At 37.5% G+C, this 20,509-nt stretch overlaps 1 protein-coding gene and 1 long non-coding RNA gene across 2 annotated transcripts in view; one reads left to right on the top strand and one right to left on the bottom strand.

Moving 5' to 3' along the window:
- The window catches only part of LOC139943859 (uncharacterized), a 295,369-nt gene extending 281,665 nt beyond the window's left edge, over positions 1-13,704 (bottom strand). Inside the window, exon 1 of the long non-coding RNA XR_011786897.1 lies at positions 13,687-13,704. This is a non-coding gene — a long non-coding RNA (uncharacterized lncRNA). The remainder of the gene's footprint in view (positions 1-13,686) is intronic.
- On the top strand, positions 4,618-19,137 carry LOC139943855 (dual specificity mitogen-activated protein kinase kinase 2-like). Its single transcript, XM_071940705.1, has 12 exons — positions 4,618-4,639; positions 6,032-6,218; positions 7,507-7,567; positions 7,740-7,853; positions 9,129-9,248; positions 9,943-10,062; positions 10,511-10,562; positions 11,513-11,640; positions 12,477-12,554; positions 12,971-13,119; positions 13,306-13,351; positions 14,157-19,137. Exons 1-12 carry the CDS (start codon positions 4,618-4,620, stop codon positions 14,268-14,270), a joined length of 1,191 nt encoding a protein of 396 aa, XP_071796806.1. The 3' UTR covers positions 14,271-19,137.
- Positions 19,138-20,509: the final 1,372 nt, after the last annotated feature.

Genomic DNA, 20,509 nt, shown 5'->3' with positions numbered 1-20,509 from the left:
TTGATTGCAATAATGTAATAATTTGGAATAACTGATTGCCCAATGTATGTATGTTATCTGGGTATAAAATGGTACTCTTCTAAAAATGTTTGGCAAGTCAGTCAACCCGCTGATGAGTGTAATTTATTCCTCCACGGTGGTGTGAACTAGAAAATAACAACAATTAATATCAACAATCTACACAATCATAGGTTTTGAAGTAGGCCTGCACCGACCGGACGCAAAATTCGGATATCCCAAAATTCCATCACCGGTTGCAAACGTTGACCGATTTCATGTGGCAGAAAAGCAGAGAAATAGAAAATTGCATTTTCACGAAACGTTAAATCTGCTTTTCTACTATTCCGATATTAGAAAAGCAAAAGGCCACTTTTCGTCCGCCAACATATGGAGAAAAAGTAAAACCTGCTCTTCTGGTAACAGAAAAGTAGAAAAGTAGAAAATGCTTTTCAAAAAACGATCAATCTGCTTTTCAGGTAGCAGAAAAGTAGAAAAGGAGAAAAAATTGCTACAAAAACCCATTAAATCTGCTTTTCTGCAATTCTGATACCAGAAAAGCAGATGTCCACTTTCCGTCCTCCATAGGTGAATTGCATATTGCTGGCTTTTAGTGCACGTTTTTATGGTTTATAAACCATGATTTCTGTAGTGCACATTTTTTATGGTTTGTAAACCATGATTTGTGAGTGCACATTTGTATGGTTTGTCAACCATGATTTGTAAGTGCACTTTTTTTATGGTTTACAAACAACGTTTTTGAAGAAGTCTCAATTTTCATGGTTTATAAACCATGTTTTTTAAGAAGTCTCGATTTTCATGGTTTATAAACCATTGTCACAAACCATGATTTTATGGTTCATTTGTTATGGTTTATAAACCATGATTTGTAAACCACGATTTTTATCTTAGATTTTCATGGTTTATAAACCATGTTTTTAGATGTCTCAATTTTCATGGTTTGTAAACCATGATTTGTAAACCATGAATTTGATGCTTTATTTTTTATGGTTTATAAAACATGTTTTTAAGATGCGTAAATTTTCTTGGTTTATGAACCACGATTTGTAAATGTTTTTTGTATGTTCATGGTTTGTAAACCATAAACTTAGACACAACAAATACTTTACTGGTATGTAAACCATAACAGGATTTGCCAACAGTTTCTATGGTTTACATCTAATTGCTGTAAACCATGGTAAAAACAAGCCTTAAAAGTGTCAAACAATTAATGGACAAACGGCGCCCCATATACAAACACTTATATTTTGTGTGCGTGCATTTCTCAGTATTTGGTATTATACATTTTTTTGAAGAAATCTAGATGACAGACCAGTGTTTATCTTTCTTCACTAGGAACTCAACCCAACCATTCCAACCTCATATTCCCATGTATGTATGGACTTTCATATCATCTTTACTAAGAACAATCAATGTTGAATTAGTGTTTCGAATGTTCATTTATCTTTAAATATATATGTTTTTAAATGTAACATTTTCCTCTGTAAACGGATCAGTGTTAATTGTAAAGAAATAACTAAACAAAATGAATAAACACAATTGTGAAAATCCTCAAGAAACGTCAATAGATATAAGTGCAGGGCTGATGAACGAACTGAAGTTTTGAGGAAAACCAATGACTATCCTTCATTTTTTTTTGATCATCTGTAGTTTTGGTATACACGCATTATTCAACAGATAAGTGCCGTAGTGGGTGTATACGATGTTAAAATAACGTCCACAGTGTCAAATCAATCATCTTTGCTAATTAATTTTGTTGTATCTAATTAGATACAAACTTGTTGTCCTTAGTTGAAGTATACCCGCGTCCCCTTGATAGAACCGGGCGTCAATCGGTTTAATAAATAAGACTCCAGACAGTAATTGGGTTTTACTTGTAACAGCCTTGACTTTAGGCTACACTATTGGTATATTAGTCAAAATAATTTTTAGAAAAAAACTTACTCGGTAACGAGCAGTGGAGAGCTAGCTGTTGATAGTTTAAAACATTGTGAAGAACGGCTCCCTTTGTAGTAACGTAGTTTTTTGAGAAATACGTAAATTCTCTCAAATATTGAAAGACTTCTAGGCATCTGAAAGCACACACATTGTGCAACAAGGGTGTTTTTCATTTCATTATTTTCTTGCAACTCTCGATGACCAATTGAGTCAAACTTTTCATAGATTTGTTATTTTGTGCATTATGAATACTGGTCTGCGCTTTATATGCTTTACGTAAAAAAAAACCGAAAATGATTAAAAGTTGCGTTTAGGTTCTATGGCCCAATTTTCGACAACATTGGGTGCGTTCGATTAGCTTCTCCGGGTCGACCCCGATATGCCCCGGTGCGTTCGAATAGCTTTGACGTCATTCCAGGGGCTCACCCGGGTCAGCCCCAAACCAAGTGCCCTGCTTGTGGAACGGGTCACTTGGGGCTGACCCGCGGTGCACGACGTCACCACGAGAGGGTGAGTGATCGTTCGATTAGCTCTTGTTAGGAGCTCACCCGAATGAGCCCGCGGGTTCGACACGGTGAAGCTATTATCGAACGCACCCATTGTTTGTGTAAAACACATATCCGAACTAATTTTGCCAGATGGTGCTACTTCCTAACTTAAACCATAAAAACATTTTCACATTATGACATTGACAATGCACAACACATGAAAAATGCAAAATTATTTGTACGGCTTATGGACGCAAAATAATATCCGATTTCTGGCAATGAGTAAACTTTTCAATGAACTATACCCGCACACCATTAGTAGACTTGCGGGTACAACCATGTGTAAAATCTCTTTTGAGGGAGTGTTGGCTCGATCTGAAAAGAGCCGTTGTGGTCTCGACGTTTCGGACAGTACACTCTGCTCGTCTTCTCGTCTTCAGGAGAATGCTGCACTACTGGTGGTGATTGAGCTTATGGCTAGAGGGATGGGGCGGGAAGCTGTGAATTGGTTGCTGGCTGGATGTGTGTGCCATAGTCCAGCATTCTCCAAGACGAGCAGAGTATACTGTTCGAAACCGGCTTCTTTCAGAGCCGCGAACACTCCCTCAAAAGAGATTTACACATGGTTCTCTACTAACTATATATTTATAGTTATTATGTACAAAACATGTCTGAACTAATTTTGACAAAATTGGTGCTGCTTCCTTTGATTATATTCTTATATAATAAGCAATGTTCATACTTTCTGCTGAAACAATACGGAAAGGAATTGATAAGCTCACAGTAGATATAACTTACAATCCATAATTATCTTTTATCATCCACAAGAAGACTATATTGTGTAATAATTTCCATAAACAGTGTGTTCGAATTAATTCACTCAGTGCCCCGTACTTCGAAGTTTTCTTGACAAGAAGTTACTGGCAGACCTCGACTTTATATGTCAAGAGAGAGACAAACATTAATTTGCAATCTATATGCAAATCTCAATTATGTTCAAGGCCCGTGACCTTCAATCATAAATATTCAACTTACTGTTCACGGAAATAACTTTTCCCATTATTTGTCTCTTGAAAAAAAAAGCGGGTTTTGGCAGTACGAACCGTTGTGTTAACGCTCCTCTCCAAATTCACCTCTCCAACTTTGTAGCGAGAAGTCAAAAAGGTAATTAATAATAAACTGTGAATTATTCCACCATGACGCCATCAGTAAGATGTAAAAGTACTTGAGTCGTAATGAGATACAATGAAGGTCATATTTCTTTGTTTAAATTTCGTAAACTCATCAAAAAAGAGCAAAATTGGCTTTCCCTGCAAGGTTGGCATCAAAAACAAGCTGGTACTCAACAAGGCTATTGTTGTTTGACATTTCTTTTTGAAATTTTGTGACATCCAAAGATTACAGGGCTAAAAGGGGGCGTTTCCCCCATTGTTTCCAGGCTCCGCCCATATTTGTTGTCCCAAACAGACTTGGCAAGATAAGCACTGTCCCTACTATTGAAGTTTATTTGAATAAGGCTTGCGGATGAGTACATCGGTACGTGGCTTATGTTATTTCATTTCGGTATACTTTTTATTTGTTGCTATTCAAATGCAGCCCGTGCCACCCACCCCGCCCCGCCCCCTTCCCCAGTACCGCATGGACATGTGCCAACTGAAGAGGGCGCTGTGCTGATTATTTGCTGCTCATCGCATCATCGCATACACAAGTTTCGACTGACATTTACACTCAAATAAAATTGTTTGAAGCATTTTAGGATCAAATCCATTGTAATAAAAGACTCTACCGTCACATCAACATACTCCACAGCTCCAACGCATTGCCTTTATAATTTAGATGAGTCATTTTCATCGATGAATCACGCAGTGTGTGAGACAATATCTTGAAAAAAGACTAGCCTAAACGTCATAGGAAAATAGAAAAGTTAAACTCGTTTTTAGTCTCTTGTGATTTTACTCAAACGTTCTGTCTCTTTTTGTCGGTAGATATCATGATTATGGATATATTTTACCTCACATGCTACACATTAAGTGCATAGTATCGCAAAAACAACAACCTATTGACTTCATTTAATAACTTTGTCGCATTTCGCCATCATACTAAAAGATATCGACTGGGGGCAAGTTTACTACAATGACCTCAAATGACCTGATGTAAAATTTACTCATCCAAAATGGCGTTGAATCGAGCGAATGGTGAGTCATTTCGGTCTTCTTTTGGGACTGATTTCATCTTTGAAATATCCTCAAATCTCACTAAAAACTATTGAATTGTTGTGCTTATATCAAGTATTTTCTTTCTTGTATTTGGAATAAATAAACGTTATCTAGTTTGGGAATAATTATGAATTATTTGGGGGTGGGTTGATAAATTGATTCCGTTTTTTTTTTACCATCTTCGCCCATTGCATGCAACACACACAGGGCAGTTGCATTCTGTCACTGAATAGGTTTTATTTCATGAGTCATTTACAAAATTACATTTAACTGTGTAGTCTTTTCGATGTGACAGTCATGACATCCGGATCCTGACATCCTATAGTTGTGACAATTACTTCGTTTGTTCTGTCAATTAACGAAAAGTGGAAAAATAGGGGGCATACATGCAAAAATATGAAATGTTGAATTTTGAAAAAGAAAGCAAAGAAAAAGGACAGCTGTCTCTCACGACACGAGTCACAGTCCTCACTCAGTCAGTGTCAAATCTGCATCTGCATCTGCATCTGCATCTGCATCTGTCAGCTACTGTACAAATTGTCAAATTGTCAGTCTGTTTATAATTTACAATTAGGATTTAATGAGTGAATGACAAGTGACAGTAACTGACTGAGACCATCTGAAACCTTTTGGGAGTGACACTTACTAGCTGCTTGTTGTATCCATTAGTTAGCCCAACTTACAACTAAACTTTATGAAAAATGTTATGGGTAGTGAAGCCTTTAGTTATTATATTATAGCCAATGCCAAGTACACCACCATCCGCCTCCTCAACAACCAACTTCTGTTTTGGTGCATACCCTATGGGCGGGTCTTTGGTTTAAACTAGCCAAGATTAGACTCCCCTTTTAAAAAGTTATTGCAAATTGTTTTCAATTTACTCAGAATTACTTCCCTGTATGTGTGTGTGGATTGCAGACGTTGGACCCACCCACAATGTAATGCCATCTCAAAATGAGGCACAAAGTGAGCGTGTTTAGTCAAACTAACTAGCCAGGCCTGTAACAGTCCCCCTAATAAATACATTTATAAAGTGGTGCAGTGTCGTTCATTTGCCCTCAAGCCTTTGCTGCCCATACTTTGTGTATTTTTATTGCTGTAAATGTGCAATTCTGATACTCAAAACTTACAAGTCAATGAAGTAGCCAGGCTACACACATTTAGTTATGCTGCTATAGGTGTCAGTTAAGCTACAATAACCATAGCTCAACTGGTCCTTGACATACAATGAACCGTGTTACTGTTAAATTTGGGAACTGAAAAAAAAATCTTTCCAACATTTTAATATGCTCAATTGTGACGCCCTTTCGCTTGAATTTCATGACAGGTATGTTTAACTTGTATTTCTTTTTCTTTTCTTTGAAAAAGTAGATGATAAGTCAAGGCCAGGACTGAAGAAGTTGGATTTCACACGCATTAGTCTCAATGATAATCCAGAAAGTACAGTGCTGGATGGAATGTCATCTAGCAGACTAAGTCTAGTAACTAGCCCCAGTGATTCCAGCATTAGTAGTACACACAGTAGCAATGGCAGCCATCAAAGAGCCGAGTCCACACTGTAAGTACACAGACTGTATCTATGAAGTCTAGGTTCCAGACTTTCCTAGGGCCATTTTCACTACTAGAAAAAAAATGCCAATTTGCAATCGCAAAATGAAAATCCATCACTCTTGTTGATTTCACTAGAATCATCGCGATGAAATAAAATGGAAAATAAAGTCTTTGTCTGAGGCTAAAACAGAATGAAAAATTCTAAACTATATTTAGTTTTGAAAATTATAGAATCATTGTAAATAATCCCAAAGAGTTAAAATTATACTCTCATTACTTTACTAAGCTTACCAGTAAATTATTATTATTATAATTAAAGCCATTGGACCCTTTCGGTACCCCCCCAAAAAAAAGTTCACAGATTTACATTTACAAATAGTTTACAGGGTTTACAGAAAGTAATAGTGAAAGACTTCTCTTGAAATATTAGTCCATGAAATGCTTTACTTTTTGAGAAAACGATAAAACAATATAACTTCTCGTTAGCGAGAATTACGGATTTGTTATAAACACATGTCATGACACCGCGAAACGTGCGAAAACAGGAGTGGGTTTTCCCGCTATTTTCTCCCGACTCCAATGTCCGATTGAGCCTAAACTTTCACAGGTTTGTTATTTGATATTTAAGTTGTGATACACAAAGTGTGGGCCTTGGACAATTCTGTTTACCGAAAGGGTCCAATGGCTTTAATAACTATAGTGAGGAATTTGATGAAGTGCCCGAAAGAATAAACTTAATGGTTGGAGAGATAAGTTTTGGGTTCTTTCTGAACTGAGATGTGGAGATGGAATTCCTGAAATATTGTTTTCAATCACAGTTCATTGGGTCTGATAGCAGTTCTTATAGCACTAGGGTGTCACTTGAATAGTGGAAAAATAACAATTAGAGCAGGAAGAAAAATAATACAATTCATTGGGAAAAGATATACCTATGTTAAATTTGCGTCGGGGGGGGGTTAAAGAACATTTATTTAGGTTTTACCCTTATACAGGCATATTACTCTAGTGGGATTTGAACCCAGGACCTGTAAAATTCTAGGGCAGTGTCTTTCCAACGAAAGACTGCTGAAATATATATATTGTTTGAGCCACTATGAGCTACTCAAAACAGACTATCTGATAAGTGCTACAAAGTCGTAGAATAAATTACGGTTGTGTGTGAAGGAAAAATTTACATTTTGAAGTGTATGTATTTTTTTTACCAAAACAGAGTTTTTACTTCGAAGTGCTGATATGATTGTGTGACCTCTTAGAAATATTTTGAAATTAATTATCATCTTTGTCTTGTCCTACAGTGATAGAATTCGTTCCCGCAGTCTGGACTCCATCGGCAAGCTCAGTATTTCTCCTGACGAAGTAGGTTGAATTATTCCAACATTAACTTTAAAAAATGGATGACTACATTATTCATGAAAAACCCTTACAGACAATTAAATTTAGAGCTAACATTGTTTTTGATGTCAAAGATTACACTAATAGTTGAGTTGTCTAGATTGATATTTAACAATTTTTTCTTTTCTTTATACAGACATATGACTTTACATCCGAAGATTTGGAAGACAGAGGAGAGATTGGGCGAGGTGCGTTTGGTTCCGTTAGTAAAATGTGGCATTCAAGGAGTGATTCCATTATGGCAGTCAAGGTAAATTATTATGTCATGCCTTCTTGCTAATACCAGTCCCAACTTGATTCCCTGGGTTTCCCCTAGAATAATTCTCTGGGATTTTCCTCCCACATCTAAAACTGAAACTTTCTTATTTTTTTTTCTTTTGGGTTCTTGTCTAGTATAGTGATTAAAGACACTAGACACTATTGGTAATTGTCAAAGACCAGTCTTCTCACTTGGTGTATCTCAACTAGGCCTGGGCGAATTATTCGAATATCCGGTTAATGGCAAATAGGTTTTCCTATCCGTAACCGCGAATGCCTTTTTTTTCTTAACCGGATATCCGCATAGGGCGCAAATACCTGTGTACAAACCGGATAATTCTGTAATAACAACCGAGTAACCGGATATTCTTTAACTATCCGAATATCCGCGGACGTCGGGCGACAACGGATATAAATGTTTCGTCTGAATCCTTATGAAACTTCTGTTAAGACAGTATAAAACAGTATAAATTAAGTATTTTACTATGCTCACCTCCGTGAAGAGTTAAAACAATGACATTTCTGACGTAATTTGTCCAAAGATTACACAAGTTTTCCTTCACGTAGAGTCAATCACGATCAAAAGAAAAAGCAAATCGCCATCTTTAAATTAGATCCGGTCATTTTTATGAATGAACCGAGTGACACTGTCTTAAACTAATATCAATCCGCCCATAAGATCTCATTCACAAACGAACAGTGCCCTCTATTAGCAAAAAACAATATTTTTTTTATATATTTTTTTTAATTGCGCCCTCTCGTGGCGAAAAAAGTTATTTGAGTATCCGGTTAATTTCGGATAGTTGGCCAGCGGTATCCGAATAACAAAATTTCACTATTCGCCCAGCACTAATCTCAACGTATGCATAAAATAAACCTGTGAAAATTTTAGCTCAATTGGTCGCCGAAGTTGCGAGATAATAATGAAAGAAAAAACACCCTTGTCACACGAAGTTGTGTGCTTTCAGATGCTTGATTTTGAGACCTCAAATTCTAAATCAGAGGTCTCGAAATCAAATTCATGGAAAAATTACTTCTTTCACAAAAACTACGTTACTTCAGACGGAGCCGTTTCTCACAATGTTTTATACTATCAACAGCTCTCCATTACTTGTAACCAAGTAAGTTTTTATTCTAAAAATTATTTTGAGTAATTACCAATAGTGTCCACTGCCTTTAAGTTTGCTTTTCTGAGAGTCCTTGGCTTCAACCAGAATAAATGTCATATTGCTACATAATAAACACATTTTGGTGGTTTTTATTTCAGCGAATTCGATCTACAGTAGATGAGAAGGAACAGAAACAACTCTTGATGGATCTTGACGTCGTTAAGAGAAGTAATCACTGTCCATGTATTATCAAGTTCTTTGGAGCGCTGTTCAAAGAGGTAATAATAATAATAACATGCATTTATGTAGCACCTTTAATACCAGGTTATTAAGCGCTGCAACAAGAAGTGTACAATTACAAAGAAATAACAGTTTAAAGTGGGATGAAGTAGCAAAAACTTAACAGCTTGGATGGATTTAAATAAGTGTGTTTTGAGAGCAGTTATAAGTGAGTCCAGTGTAGTGGAGACACAGATGTGGACGGGAAGAGTTGTTCCAGAGAGTGGGTGTGGCGACTGAGAAGGCTCGTTTTCCATAGCGAGTGCGAGGGGATAGGTGCGAGGTGAGCTCATAACAGTCGGGGCCCAATTTCATAGAACCACTTGAGCAGGCTAAGCGGAAATGAGCAGGATACCAGTCACAAATCGTACTTGTGATATGGTAGTTTGGCTTGTAACCATATTCTAGTAAGCATAATAGTGTTGTGCTTAGCTACTCTTCTGTGCTTAAAGGCACTGGACACTGTTGGTAATTGTCAAAGACCAATATTCTCACTTGGTGTATCTCAACATATTTGCCTGAAATAACAAACCCTTGAAAATTTTGACTCAATTGGTTGTCGTAGTTGCTAGAGAATAATGGAAGAAACAAGTGACAGCCCGCTGCCCTGCTTTCTTGTTAATGTTTTCTTCAATTCTTGCCCTGTCATGTACACAACATTCCTTAATTCTGTATTTTTTCTTCCTAATTTAGGGTGATTGCTGGATATGCATGGAGCTGATGGATACCTCATTAGATAAAGTCTACAGATTTGTGTGTGAACATCTCAAAAGTCGTATCCCTGAACCCATCCTAGGAAAAATCACCGTCTCTGTAAGTAATAACTGTTATAACTTCAATAACTGACTGTGACGTAATGATCAGGGCCCAATTTCCTGAAGCTGTTAAGCAGAAAATACTGCTTGGCAAATGTCTATGTTATGCACAAATCAAGTGAGGCACCAGCCACAACAATGCAAACTTAATGTAATTTTGGCTGGTAAACTGCTTCTGATAAGCAATACTATTCTGTGCTTAGCAATTTGTTTGTGCTTACAGGCTTTATAAAATTGGGCCTAGATGTAAATTTTTTATTTACTACACAACAACAAAGGTGGATGACATCAACTAGAACACATGGCTGAACTAAACTAGTCAACAGAGGGGGCTATACACTAACTCAGCACAGGTTACCACAATAACTGTGATAGATAGCAAAACTAATCAGAGGATCTAGATGTACATGTAAGGAATAAACGAGTTCAATTAATTCTTTCCACAGACTGTCACAGCTCTGAATTATCTGAAGGAGGAACTCACAATCATCCACAGAGGTAAGGTTATCCACATATTTCATTTCTCATTGTTCTTTTTGTTTAAGAGTTTTCTGTATCAGTTTCGTTTTTTTTTTTTTTTTTTTTAACAGCTGCTAAGAACAATTGCAGTCCGAATTGTCAGTTACGTTAAAGTTTGGTGTTTCATGGCTAAATGGGCACTGGACTCAAGCTCTTGTTGTGTTTCTGATGAACAGAGTGTAGGTTAAGTCCCAGTCTTATCTTGTGTCCTTAAAGCAAGACACTTAACCATTATTGCTTTGTCATACTGTTACATCAGGTTAAAGGTTATTGGCATAGTGCCCTCATAGGTAGGATTTGTTCTATAGAGCAAATGGGTCTAGTCTGTAATAGGGTTAATTCTTTCACAATGTGTTGCTTAGGTTGTCATGGCCGAGTTGTTTAGAGCATCAAATTTAAACTCTGGTGGTTAAGTCATGGTGGTGTGGGTTTGAGTTCCGGATGTGACACTTGTGTCCTTGAGCAAGATGCTTTACTATAATTGCTTCTCTTCACCTGCGAGGGTCGAGGTTGATATTGTGTATGGAAAAGCCTTTATAATAATAATAGAAATAATAATACAAAGCATTTATAAGGCGCTATATAAAGAACAGAGCGCCTAACAAAGGGAGGGCAACACAAGCACAAAAAAAACACACAAAAAACAGACCAACGACAGGCCAAGAGATAAAGAAAAAGAGGAGCACATTAGGATGGCTCTTGGAATCAAAATGTCTTGAGGAGGCGATTAAACACAGCCAACGACGCAGCTTCTCTCAGACTTGTTGGTAGCGCGTTCTACAAGCGTGGTGCAGCAACTGCCAAGGCTGTGTCCCCGGCTTTCCCTTTGGATCTAGGAATGGATCTACTTTTATGAAGATCGAATTAATATGGTCTTTGTAAAATGCGCTGTATAAAACCTTGTTATTATTTATCGTTTGTCATTGCAGATGTGAAGCCCTCTAACATCCTTCTAGATACTAAAGGCAACATCAAGCTATGTGACTTTGGCATCAGTGGTCAACTTGTTGACTCCATTGCCAAGACCAGAGACGCAGGATGCAAACCATACATGGCTGTAAGTAGATTGTATCTAGGCTTGCAAAATTGTTTTACCTTAGGGGCACAGTACAAAATGAATCAATGGAGTAGACTTAAACTGGGAGGACGCAAAAAAATTAGTTTTTTAAAATGTAGTTCCGCACTAATTAGTTGAATTGCTTTTCCACACCTGGGCCTAATTTCATGGCTCTGCTTACCATAAGCAAAGAATCAGCGCTTACAGAAGCAGTGAATTCCGTGCTATGTCAAGCGTATTTCACGGGTTAGCAGGGGGTTTCTGCTTGTGCCCTTGGGTACCCCAAACTTACTAGGCGTTCTTCCCTTACACAACTAGCGCAGAATTTCAGCGCTTGCCCTGTAAGCGCTGAATTTAGCATTAAGGAGAGTCATGAAATTGGGCCCTGCTTCACACTTGCTTGAACTAAGGTCAAAATCTCATGTGACATGTGTCCTTTAAATAGGAACTGACATTGTCGAATATTCTGTCTTAAAGGATTTGGGTACTTTTTTAACACAAAACACAGTGTCCTCAGATTTACATTAAATTTACACCGTTTGAAGATAGTGAACAAACTAGTAGAAAGCTAAACCTTAAAATATTGATTGCTGAGGTGCTGTAGTTTTTGAGAAATGAGTAAAACAAATGATAACTGGTAAATATGTATTATATGCTAAAATACTACCATCATTATCTTCAAACTGTGTAAGATTAATGAAAATCTGGGGACATTGTATTTTGTGTCCTACAAAAAGTGCCTAAAACTCTTTATATGAAGAAATAAAGCAGAAAGTAAATCAAACATTAAATAATGTGAAATATAACAATTATCATATTGATGTTTTGATTATTAGCCTGAGAGAATAGATCCATTGGCGTCAAGGGAAGGCTATGACGTCAGATCCGATGTATGGAGTCTTGGAATCACATTAGTAAGTAGTCTCTGCTTACCCCTAACTCCCTCAAGTATTAACTACAATCCTTCCTCACTCTAAAGAAAATACACCATCCAAACTGTTCAACTCTTGACCATGTTAAGATTCTCTGCCTGTAAGAATGTATCAAGTGGTGATTCATGGATTTTCAGATCTTCTTCAAAAAGAATAGAGTGATACATCATCATACCAAACAAATAAATCAAAAATATTAGTTTGCTGATGCTTTAGGTTTGGGAGTTATCATTTATCAAAATTTTAAGACGTATTAGCTCGAGTTAGGACGAGTAACTCGTCGTAACTTGAGACACGTCCTAATGAACAAACTTTTTCATGGGATCAATCTTAGTGTTAGTTATCGCTAATGGCAGAAGCTGTTTTAACAATTTCTTATTTTCTCTGTGCTATTGTAGATTGAGTTAGCGACAGGGAAGTTTCCCTATCCCAAATGGAACAGTGTGTTTGATCAGCTAGCGCAGGTTGTTAAAGGCCCACCACCGAGGCTTTTCAGTTCAGCTGATCTACCATTCTCAAAGAGCTTCACAGACTTTGTCAGTCAATGGTAAGTCAAGAATTAATGGGGTCTTCGGATGTTTTCATTTTGCAAAGGGCACATCCATTGGAACATCTTAAGTCTATGGGAAACTTTGATGGGTAGAGGTAAAAGTGTGTGCTCTTCATTTGTATGATCTTTTTTATTGTAAACTCTCCATTTTTATAAATTTTTTATTTTATGATTAATTTTCAGTGTAACAAAGAATGAGAAGGAGAGACCGAAGTACAAGCAGCTCTTGGTGAGTTCTTTACAAATATTGGCTTTTAAATAATAATTATGGCTTCTTTGCGCTCATATCCGTCACTGCGATCAGTATTTCGTGCAAGATGAATGTGGGGCTATGATTAAAATATGAGACCTACTTCTTTTTTTTACAAGGTCCTGTGGCGCAATATGCTGCCAATTAAACTAGGAACACCAGAGCGAAGCCCTTCTCTTTTCAGGGCACTGGGTTATTTTATGTGCGTTACACAACACACAGGACAAATAACTTTACGTCTCATCTGAAGGACAAAGCAATGGTTAAGTGTCTTGCTTAATGACACAAATGTCACAACCAGGACTGGAACCCACACTCTGCTGATCAGAAACACCAGAGCTTGAGTTGGATACTCTTATCCGCTCGGCCACAAGCTTAAGGTATATTAACCTGACTGATTGGTCACGAACAAAGGACATCAAGTCAAGACACAAAACAGGCTTGTCTTTAGCACAGGGATTAATAACAGGTTCTTCTTGAAATAACCAAGCCCCTTGTTTACAAACAGGCGAACTTAACATTGGCTCGGCTCATGACAACATCGATGTCTGAACCAAGGCAGTCCAGAGTCAATCCAAACCACAGCAACAGTCGATTGTTGACTTCTAGCGCATGCAGTTGCTACTAACTGTTTCAGACGTTAAACTTTCAATGTACTGAATTCAGAATTCTGTTAGGCACAACTCTGGAGCTCCAATGAAATGTTTTTTTTTTTTAAACAGCCTCTGTGTGATTAAACCCGATGTCAGGAATTGATTTTTGTTGTCATTTATGATAATTGCAGGAACATACGTTCATCAGGAAATACGAAAGAGAACATGTCGATGTAGCTGGATACGTCTCAAGTATCGTTGAACAGATGAACGAGGCAGGATTGAACTTTAACATGGATTATTAATTGCATCAAATCAGGTAGAGTTATTGTAAATGTGATTGTAAGCTAGAGCTGTCATAACTGGCTCTCGGGTGTTTTAACTAGCATTGGCCAGCAGACCACTCTTAAAGGCACTGGACACTAATGGTAATTACTCAAAACACGTTACTTGGTAATGAGCAGTGAAGAGCTGTTGAAAGTACAAAATATTGTTGGTCCCTCTGAAGTTGCGTAGTTTTTGAGGAAGAGGTAATTTCTCACCAAAGCATTTTATTAGGCATCTGCAATCACACAAATTTGTGCAACAAGAGTGTTTTTCTTGTTATTCTCTTTTAATTCTCTTGCAAATTCGATGACCAATTGAATCAAAATGTTCCCAGATTTGTTATTTAATGCATGTTCTAGGAAACACCAAGTGAGAATACTGGTCTTTGACAATTACCAAAGTTGTCCAGTGCCTTTAAAGGAGAGCGCTGTGAGGTTTCAGGTCTGATGTAGATGTGAATAATGTATGTAGGCCAATAAGGATAAACCAAGTAAACATGAAGGTGCTCTTTCTAGGCTTATCCACTTCGTATCTTTCCACCCCCTCCTGTTCCGCTCTTGCCCGCCTCCCGCTACTCATTGTACATATTAAAATGCTCTGATCATTAGCCAAGAGAGACCATGTCAGAATTTAGCGACTTCGGCTATGGCTATTATCATTAGCTGCAGCCATGGACAAGTTCACGCAAGGACTATCATTGCCCATAGTTTGACTAACATTGCCCAAACTCTGTGTAGTTGGACTATGCTAGTCGACTATTTGGAACCAACCTACCGAGCATGGTCGCATCGCTGGCTACCACAGGCATGTAACTTTTTAGCTGATCGGCTGATTTCCTCTTTTTCTTTTCAAAACAGTGCCATAGCAAAACACTGTACAAAAGTTAGGTGTGATTGGCCACTTCCTCTTTCTTTTTGCAATTAGAAAGTTGCATGTCTGCTACCAATACCGGTTTCATTGCACAGTGCAGAGTGGACCAGTGCAGAGTGGAGCAGGACAGTTCTTTTCAGAACTGAGAAGTCTACCGAACAATCCGATAAATCTACTCCGCGGTAGTAGAATATATAGCAAGACAGTTCTCTAAGAACAAACTCTACCTGGCAAGTAGATACACACATGGTGTTACCACAAACCAATGATTATATTGATACCTCACCATGCAATGCCTCAAATCAAACACAAAGTGGACCAGTTATAACCAAATGATAACATGCATTAAGTTGCCGGTCGCCCTGAGATGACGTGACATGAGTCATTCGCACTTCAACTGTTGTGCGCTTGCCTGCGTACGTCACTAAACAACCAATCGTTAACCCTTGATCCTTGCGCAAACTTGACCCTGGCTAGCAGCCAATAGGTTGAAGAACGGATAGTTTCAGCTATCCGCCCATATTAACTGCTAAAGCTGACAATTTGATTTAGCCATACACTTGTTAAACTAAAGTAACAGTGCAGAACAGTACATGTACATGTCAGTCAAAGTAAATCAAATAAATTAAATAAATTGTGTCTGTATGAATGAAGTCAATACCTGAAGCCATGGAAATACATGTTTGCCCTAAGCACTAACAAATTAACTAGATTAAAATTATCATGTGTACAAATTCTAAGCAATTTAACCTATAACAAACCTTGTGCTTACTAAAAAAAAAACTTGTGTCAATAAACTAACTATAAAGAACAACTATATGCAAAAACATTTGAGAGCCTGAATGTTGTGGAATATTGCAAGAAATATTTGTGAAGCAGATACATGTAGGTGTAAAATTAAAATAGGAATGATAAACATACTTGGAGCTATTGACCTAAATTCAAAACTGCGAGATTTTATGTAAGATATAAAAAACTCTATCGGGCAGACGGACTAAACTGTAATTTTGATGCAAGGAATTAATCCATTGAAAGCGCCCTCATGTGGGCAAAAGTAAATATTTAAATTCAGCTTGATTGTCCCCTGTCTTAATCCACAAGGATAAAGACAGGTACATGTTTTTCAGAACCAGTGATTTCATTGGATACAATGATCTCATGGATAAACATGCAGTGACGTTGCTTTACATATCTGTGTTTTGATTGGTCGGGGATGATGTGAGTGCAGCTGACAAACATCACCTCGGACCAATCAAAACACAGCTTACTTTTGTCGTCTGCATGCAGTATCCGCATGTGTATTATGTACAGTACATGTAATGTTGGTGTAGAACTGTGTGTGAAATGAATGTAGGTGAAAGGTGCATATATAGGCGGGGATTGACCTATGCTAGAGGCAACCCTCTGGCATTATTCACGAGCCTTGAAGTGTGACGTCATATGTTCAGGCTACATTGTCACTTGTTTTTCCTATGTATGATAAAGGCAATCTTAAAGGTTGGGGTACTTTTTGTAGCACAAAAAGATCATCCACTGATTTACATTACTTGCACAGTTTGAAGATTAGAAAGCTTACCTTTAAATATTAGTTGCTGAGGTGTTGTAGTTTTTGAGAAATGAGTAAACAATGTCACGAAATGTACGTTTACATGCTAAAATTATGTTTTGTCTCGCAAAGATGAGAACTATGTTTGTGACTAGTTTTACTAACTTCTTAAAAAGTACAGCACCTGAGTGGAGCCCACTGTTTCATATAATCCAATCCCTTTCAGCTTCACTGACCACGCTAGGCAGTGCTCACGCGAGATTACTGCTCTCTTGTGAACTGCTGGTTGCCGGCTTCTACTTCCCATGGGACTTGTCTCACGGGTCCAGCAGTTTTGCGAGAATACTGCGGGAATTGTGGGGAGATTCGGATAATGGATTCGGAACGCTATCACCGCGACAGACACTAAACGACTTGTCCACAAGTCAAGTCGAATGGTAAAGCTATGGGAAAGTGTCAGGACTGGAGTTGATTTCAAATGGCCAATCAGCAGGATGGATACAAATAAAAGAAGCCCTTATTTTGATTTGTGTTTTCTCCTTGTCACATTGTCAACAACGATGCAAAGTTATTGTTGAACGATAAGTTAGGTACTAACTAAAATAACACATTGGGAATTTTGGCATTTGAACGGGCACTGAAAACATTGGTGTGCAGGGAATTTTGAGTGAAGTTTTAATAAGGTTATGTATGGTAATTTACAACTTTATGTAGACAACAATTATTTTACTCCTAATCGTTTCATGTGCAAGTGCTTCCCTCTATTGTATATTCCATCAGACGGATTTCTAAATTACTGCAGAGTTTGTTTAGAGCAATTCAAACATTGTTCTTATCATTTTGCTAGGACCGTAACGTCAGGCTCTTTTTTTTGCTAATTATTTTGTAATCACAAAGTTGTTAAGCTTAATACTTTCTAGCTTGCTACACAGACCCTAAACACAAGGCAGCAGAACTTGCCAATTAGAGCATTTTTTTAAATTCTATAAATTTGTTGTTTTGTAAATATAGATGTTTAACTATAATACTTGGAACTTGACCAATATCAGGTACCAGGCTTTATACCATGAATAGTAAAGTGCCAAGCTTGGCAGTAAGTACCATGATTACATTAAAATACACATACGTACTTGTCAGTAATGTACCATAATTTATGGTAAAGGTATCACAATTTGTTCATTAAGTGTCCTGGTTTGGTTTCAATACATTACAATGGTAGAGTATCATGATTTATGGTAAAGTACCATTACATGATTTATGGTAAAGTACCAAGATTTATGGTAAAGTGTCACAATTTGTCCTATTGATATCATGAGGGCAGGCAACTTTTTGATGAGTATAGTGATTAGCTCAATGTACTTTTAGTTCTACTACTCAAGACTCGGCATTAGACATTTTTGTGAAGCACATGTAAAAGTATGCCACAAGGACTCTATCTTTTACAAAATAAGTGTATAACAAAACTGAAATTGACCGTAGAGCCCTTCTTTAACATAAATCAGAAAAGTTTTGAGTTGTTTGCATCCAAAATACCACACGTTTATTCCGCTTGCTTCCACTCTAAGCATGGTTATTTTCTTTTGCTTAGCAATTCCATGATTTCTTAAAGGTTTTATGAAATCCATGTCTAATATAGTCGGTACCTATTATGAAAATGTGAAAATTAGCTACTACATGTCTTTGTAAACTCCCTTCTCTGCTCATTGTATTCCCATATAAAGTAAACCAATCTGTCTACTACTTAAGGTTTACGGGTGAAAACGCCTTGTTAATCTACATATACATGTCATTTTAGAAGTCATTGTACATAAAAGGTGTGTTGGATGGTCAAGGGCCCAATTTTATAGAGCTGTGGCAGATTTTGTGCTTACTGCACAACTTTCATTTCATATTGCTGCTAACCAGAAGCACATGAAACGGCATGTTATTCCTCTGGTGCTCACTGTATGAATATGAATGACAGCACAATTTGAATTAGTGGTGAATGTGCAAAATGGCCTCCTAGTTTTCTTGATAACCTGTGATTAACAGATCATTGGGTTGCTGACCTACAAATTTGCGGACTGTGGGTCTAAACTGACTTGCATTTCAAAAATGAAGACACTACTACCTTTACACATGTTATACAAAATATTTTGTTTTTGTTATGTTCAAGCAGCTGAGACAAATCCTGTGTGAGATGAATTTTAGCGCTTTAGTTTAAACAAGTAAGATTATTAGCTTGAGTGTAATTAGGGTGTTGATTTCTGTATCATATGCTTGGACTTTATACTGTCTTTCATTTGGCAATCTTTATGGGTTAAAGGAACACGTTGCCTTGGATTGGACGAGTTGGTCAAAACAAAAGCGTTTGTAACCGTTTTGTATATAATGCATATGGTTGGAAAGATGTTTTAAAAGTAGAATACAATGATCCACACAAGTTTGCCTCGAAATTGCGTGGTTTTCCTTCTACTGTGCGGACTAACACGGTCGGCCATTTATGGGAGTCAAAATTTTGACCCCCATAAATGGCCGACGTGTTAGTCGACGAGGTAAAAGGAAAACCATGCAATTTCGAGGCATGTTTGTATGGATCATTGTATTCTACTTTTACAACATCTTTCTACCCATATGCATTTTATAAAAAACGGTTACAAACGCTTTTCAAAGACCAACTCGACCGATCCAAGGCAACGTGTTTCTTTAAACAAGGCTTCCCAGCTTGGGTACTAGGCCCAATTTCATGGCTCTGCTTACCACGGAATTATCTGCTTGCACTCAAGCTGTAACTGTATGGGCTAGCTGTGTAAGCGTAGAATGCCTAGTACTAGGGAGTATGCATGCCCACTAGCAAAAATTTCCTACTAACCCGTGAAATACACTTTGCTTAAGAGTAGAATTCCCTGCTTCCAGGAAGAGCCGATTGTTTGCTTACGATAAGCAGAGCCATGAAATTGGGCCCAGATAAGAGGATGTTACTTTTAATCAGTGAATTTCTGGGGCTTAGGCTCTTGTAGCTATACTAAGAAAACGTGTGCTTCTCATCAGGGCATCCAACAATATCATAGAGCTGCTTTTAAAAGCACCAAAAGTAGCTTAGCACAACAAAATTATGCTTACCAGAAATACCATGTTACATGATCTGTGACAGGTAAACTGCTTAGTTTTGAATAGCAGAAGGATGTTAAATTCTGCTTAAGCAACTCTATGAAATTTGGCCCTGATAATGTCTTTATTATTTCAAGAGGACATGTCTTTAAGTTTATCATCATGCTTACCTTGCTTTTCATTGACTTGAAAATTAAAGCACTGTATATTTTAACTGATTTTCAATACTTATATGGGGAAGAAATTCCCCAGACGAATTGAGTTGGTTTCAAACCTAAATTCTGCGTTTTATGTTTTTAAATCATTAGACAACTGAGCTTGCTCAGTAATGAGAGACCAGCTCAGGCTAAATTTATTGTTCATATTGCACACTGATATAACCATCATCCTGCCGTGAAATTGATGTTTCCGGGTTGCATAAGTAGGATTTGAAACTTTGCATGGTGGAAGTATAACTATAAGAGAGTTTTGCGTTAACACTATGTGAATATGCGTTAACACTATGTGAATATGTGGTGAACGACTCAACGGTTTGTTCACTATGCTCTGATCGTCTTCAGGAGAAATACTGAGAACAAACCTTCTCCTGAAGACAATCAGATAATACTGATCGAAACGTTTAGTCGTTTACCACTGGTTCTTTTCAGGACCAATACTATTTGAATTGTTTATACATATGGTGTTACCGTAAACCTTTCTTAAATGGTTGCA

This window comes from Asterias amurensis, chromosome 11, assembly GCF_032118995.1.
Source record: "Asterias amurensis chromosome 11, ASM3211899v1".
Classification (NCBI taxonomy): domain Eukaryota; kingdom Metazoa; phylum Echinodermata; class Asteroidea; order Forcipulatida; family Asteriidae; genus Asterias; species Asterias amurensis.
Note: the sequence above shows the minus strand (reverse complement) of the source record. Positions and strands in the feature narration are given on the sequence as shown.

Coding starts and splice junctions, on each gene's coding strand:
- LOC139943855 (XM_071940705.1), top strand. CDS start 4,618: ATGGCGTTGAATCGAGCGAATG. Junction 7,568..7,739: donor TCAGTATTTCTCCTGACGAA/GTAGGTTGAATT, acceptor TTCTTTATACAG/ACATATGACTTTACATCCGA. Junction 13,120..13,305: donor ACAGACTTTGTCAGTCAATG/GTAAGTCAAGAA, acceptor ATTAATTTTCAG/TGTAACAAAGAATGAGAAGG.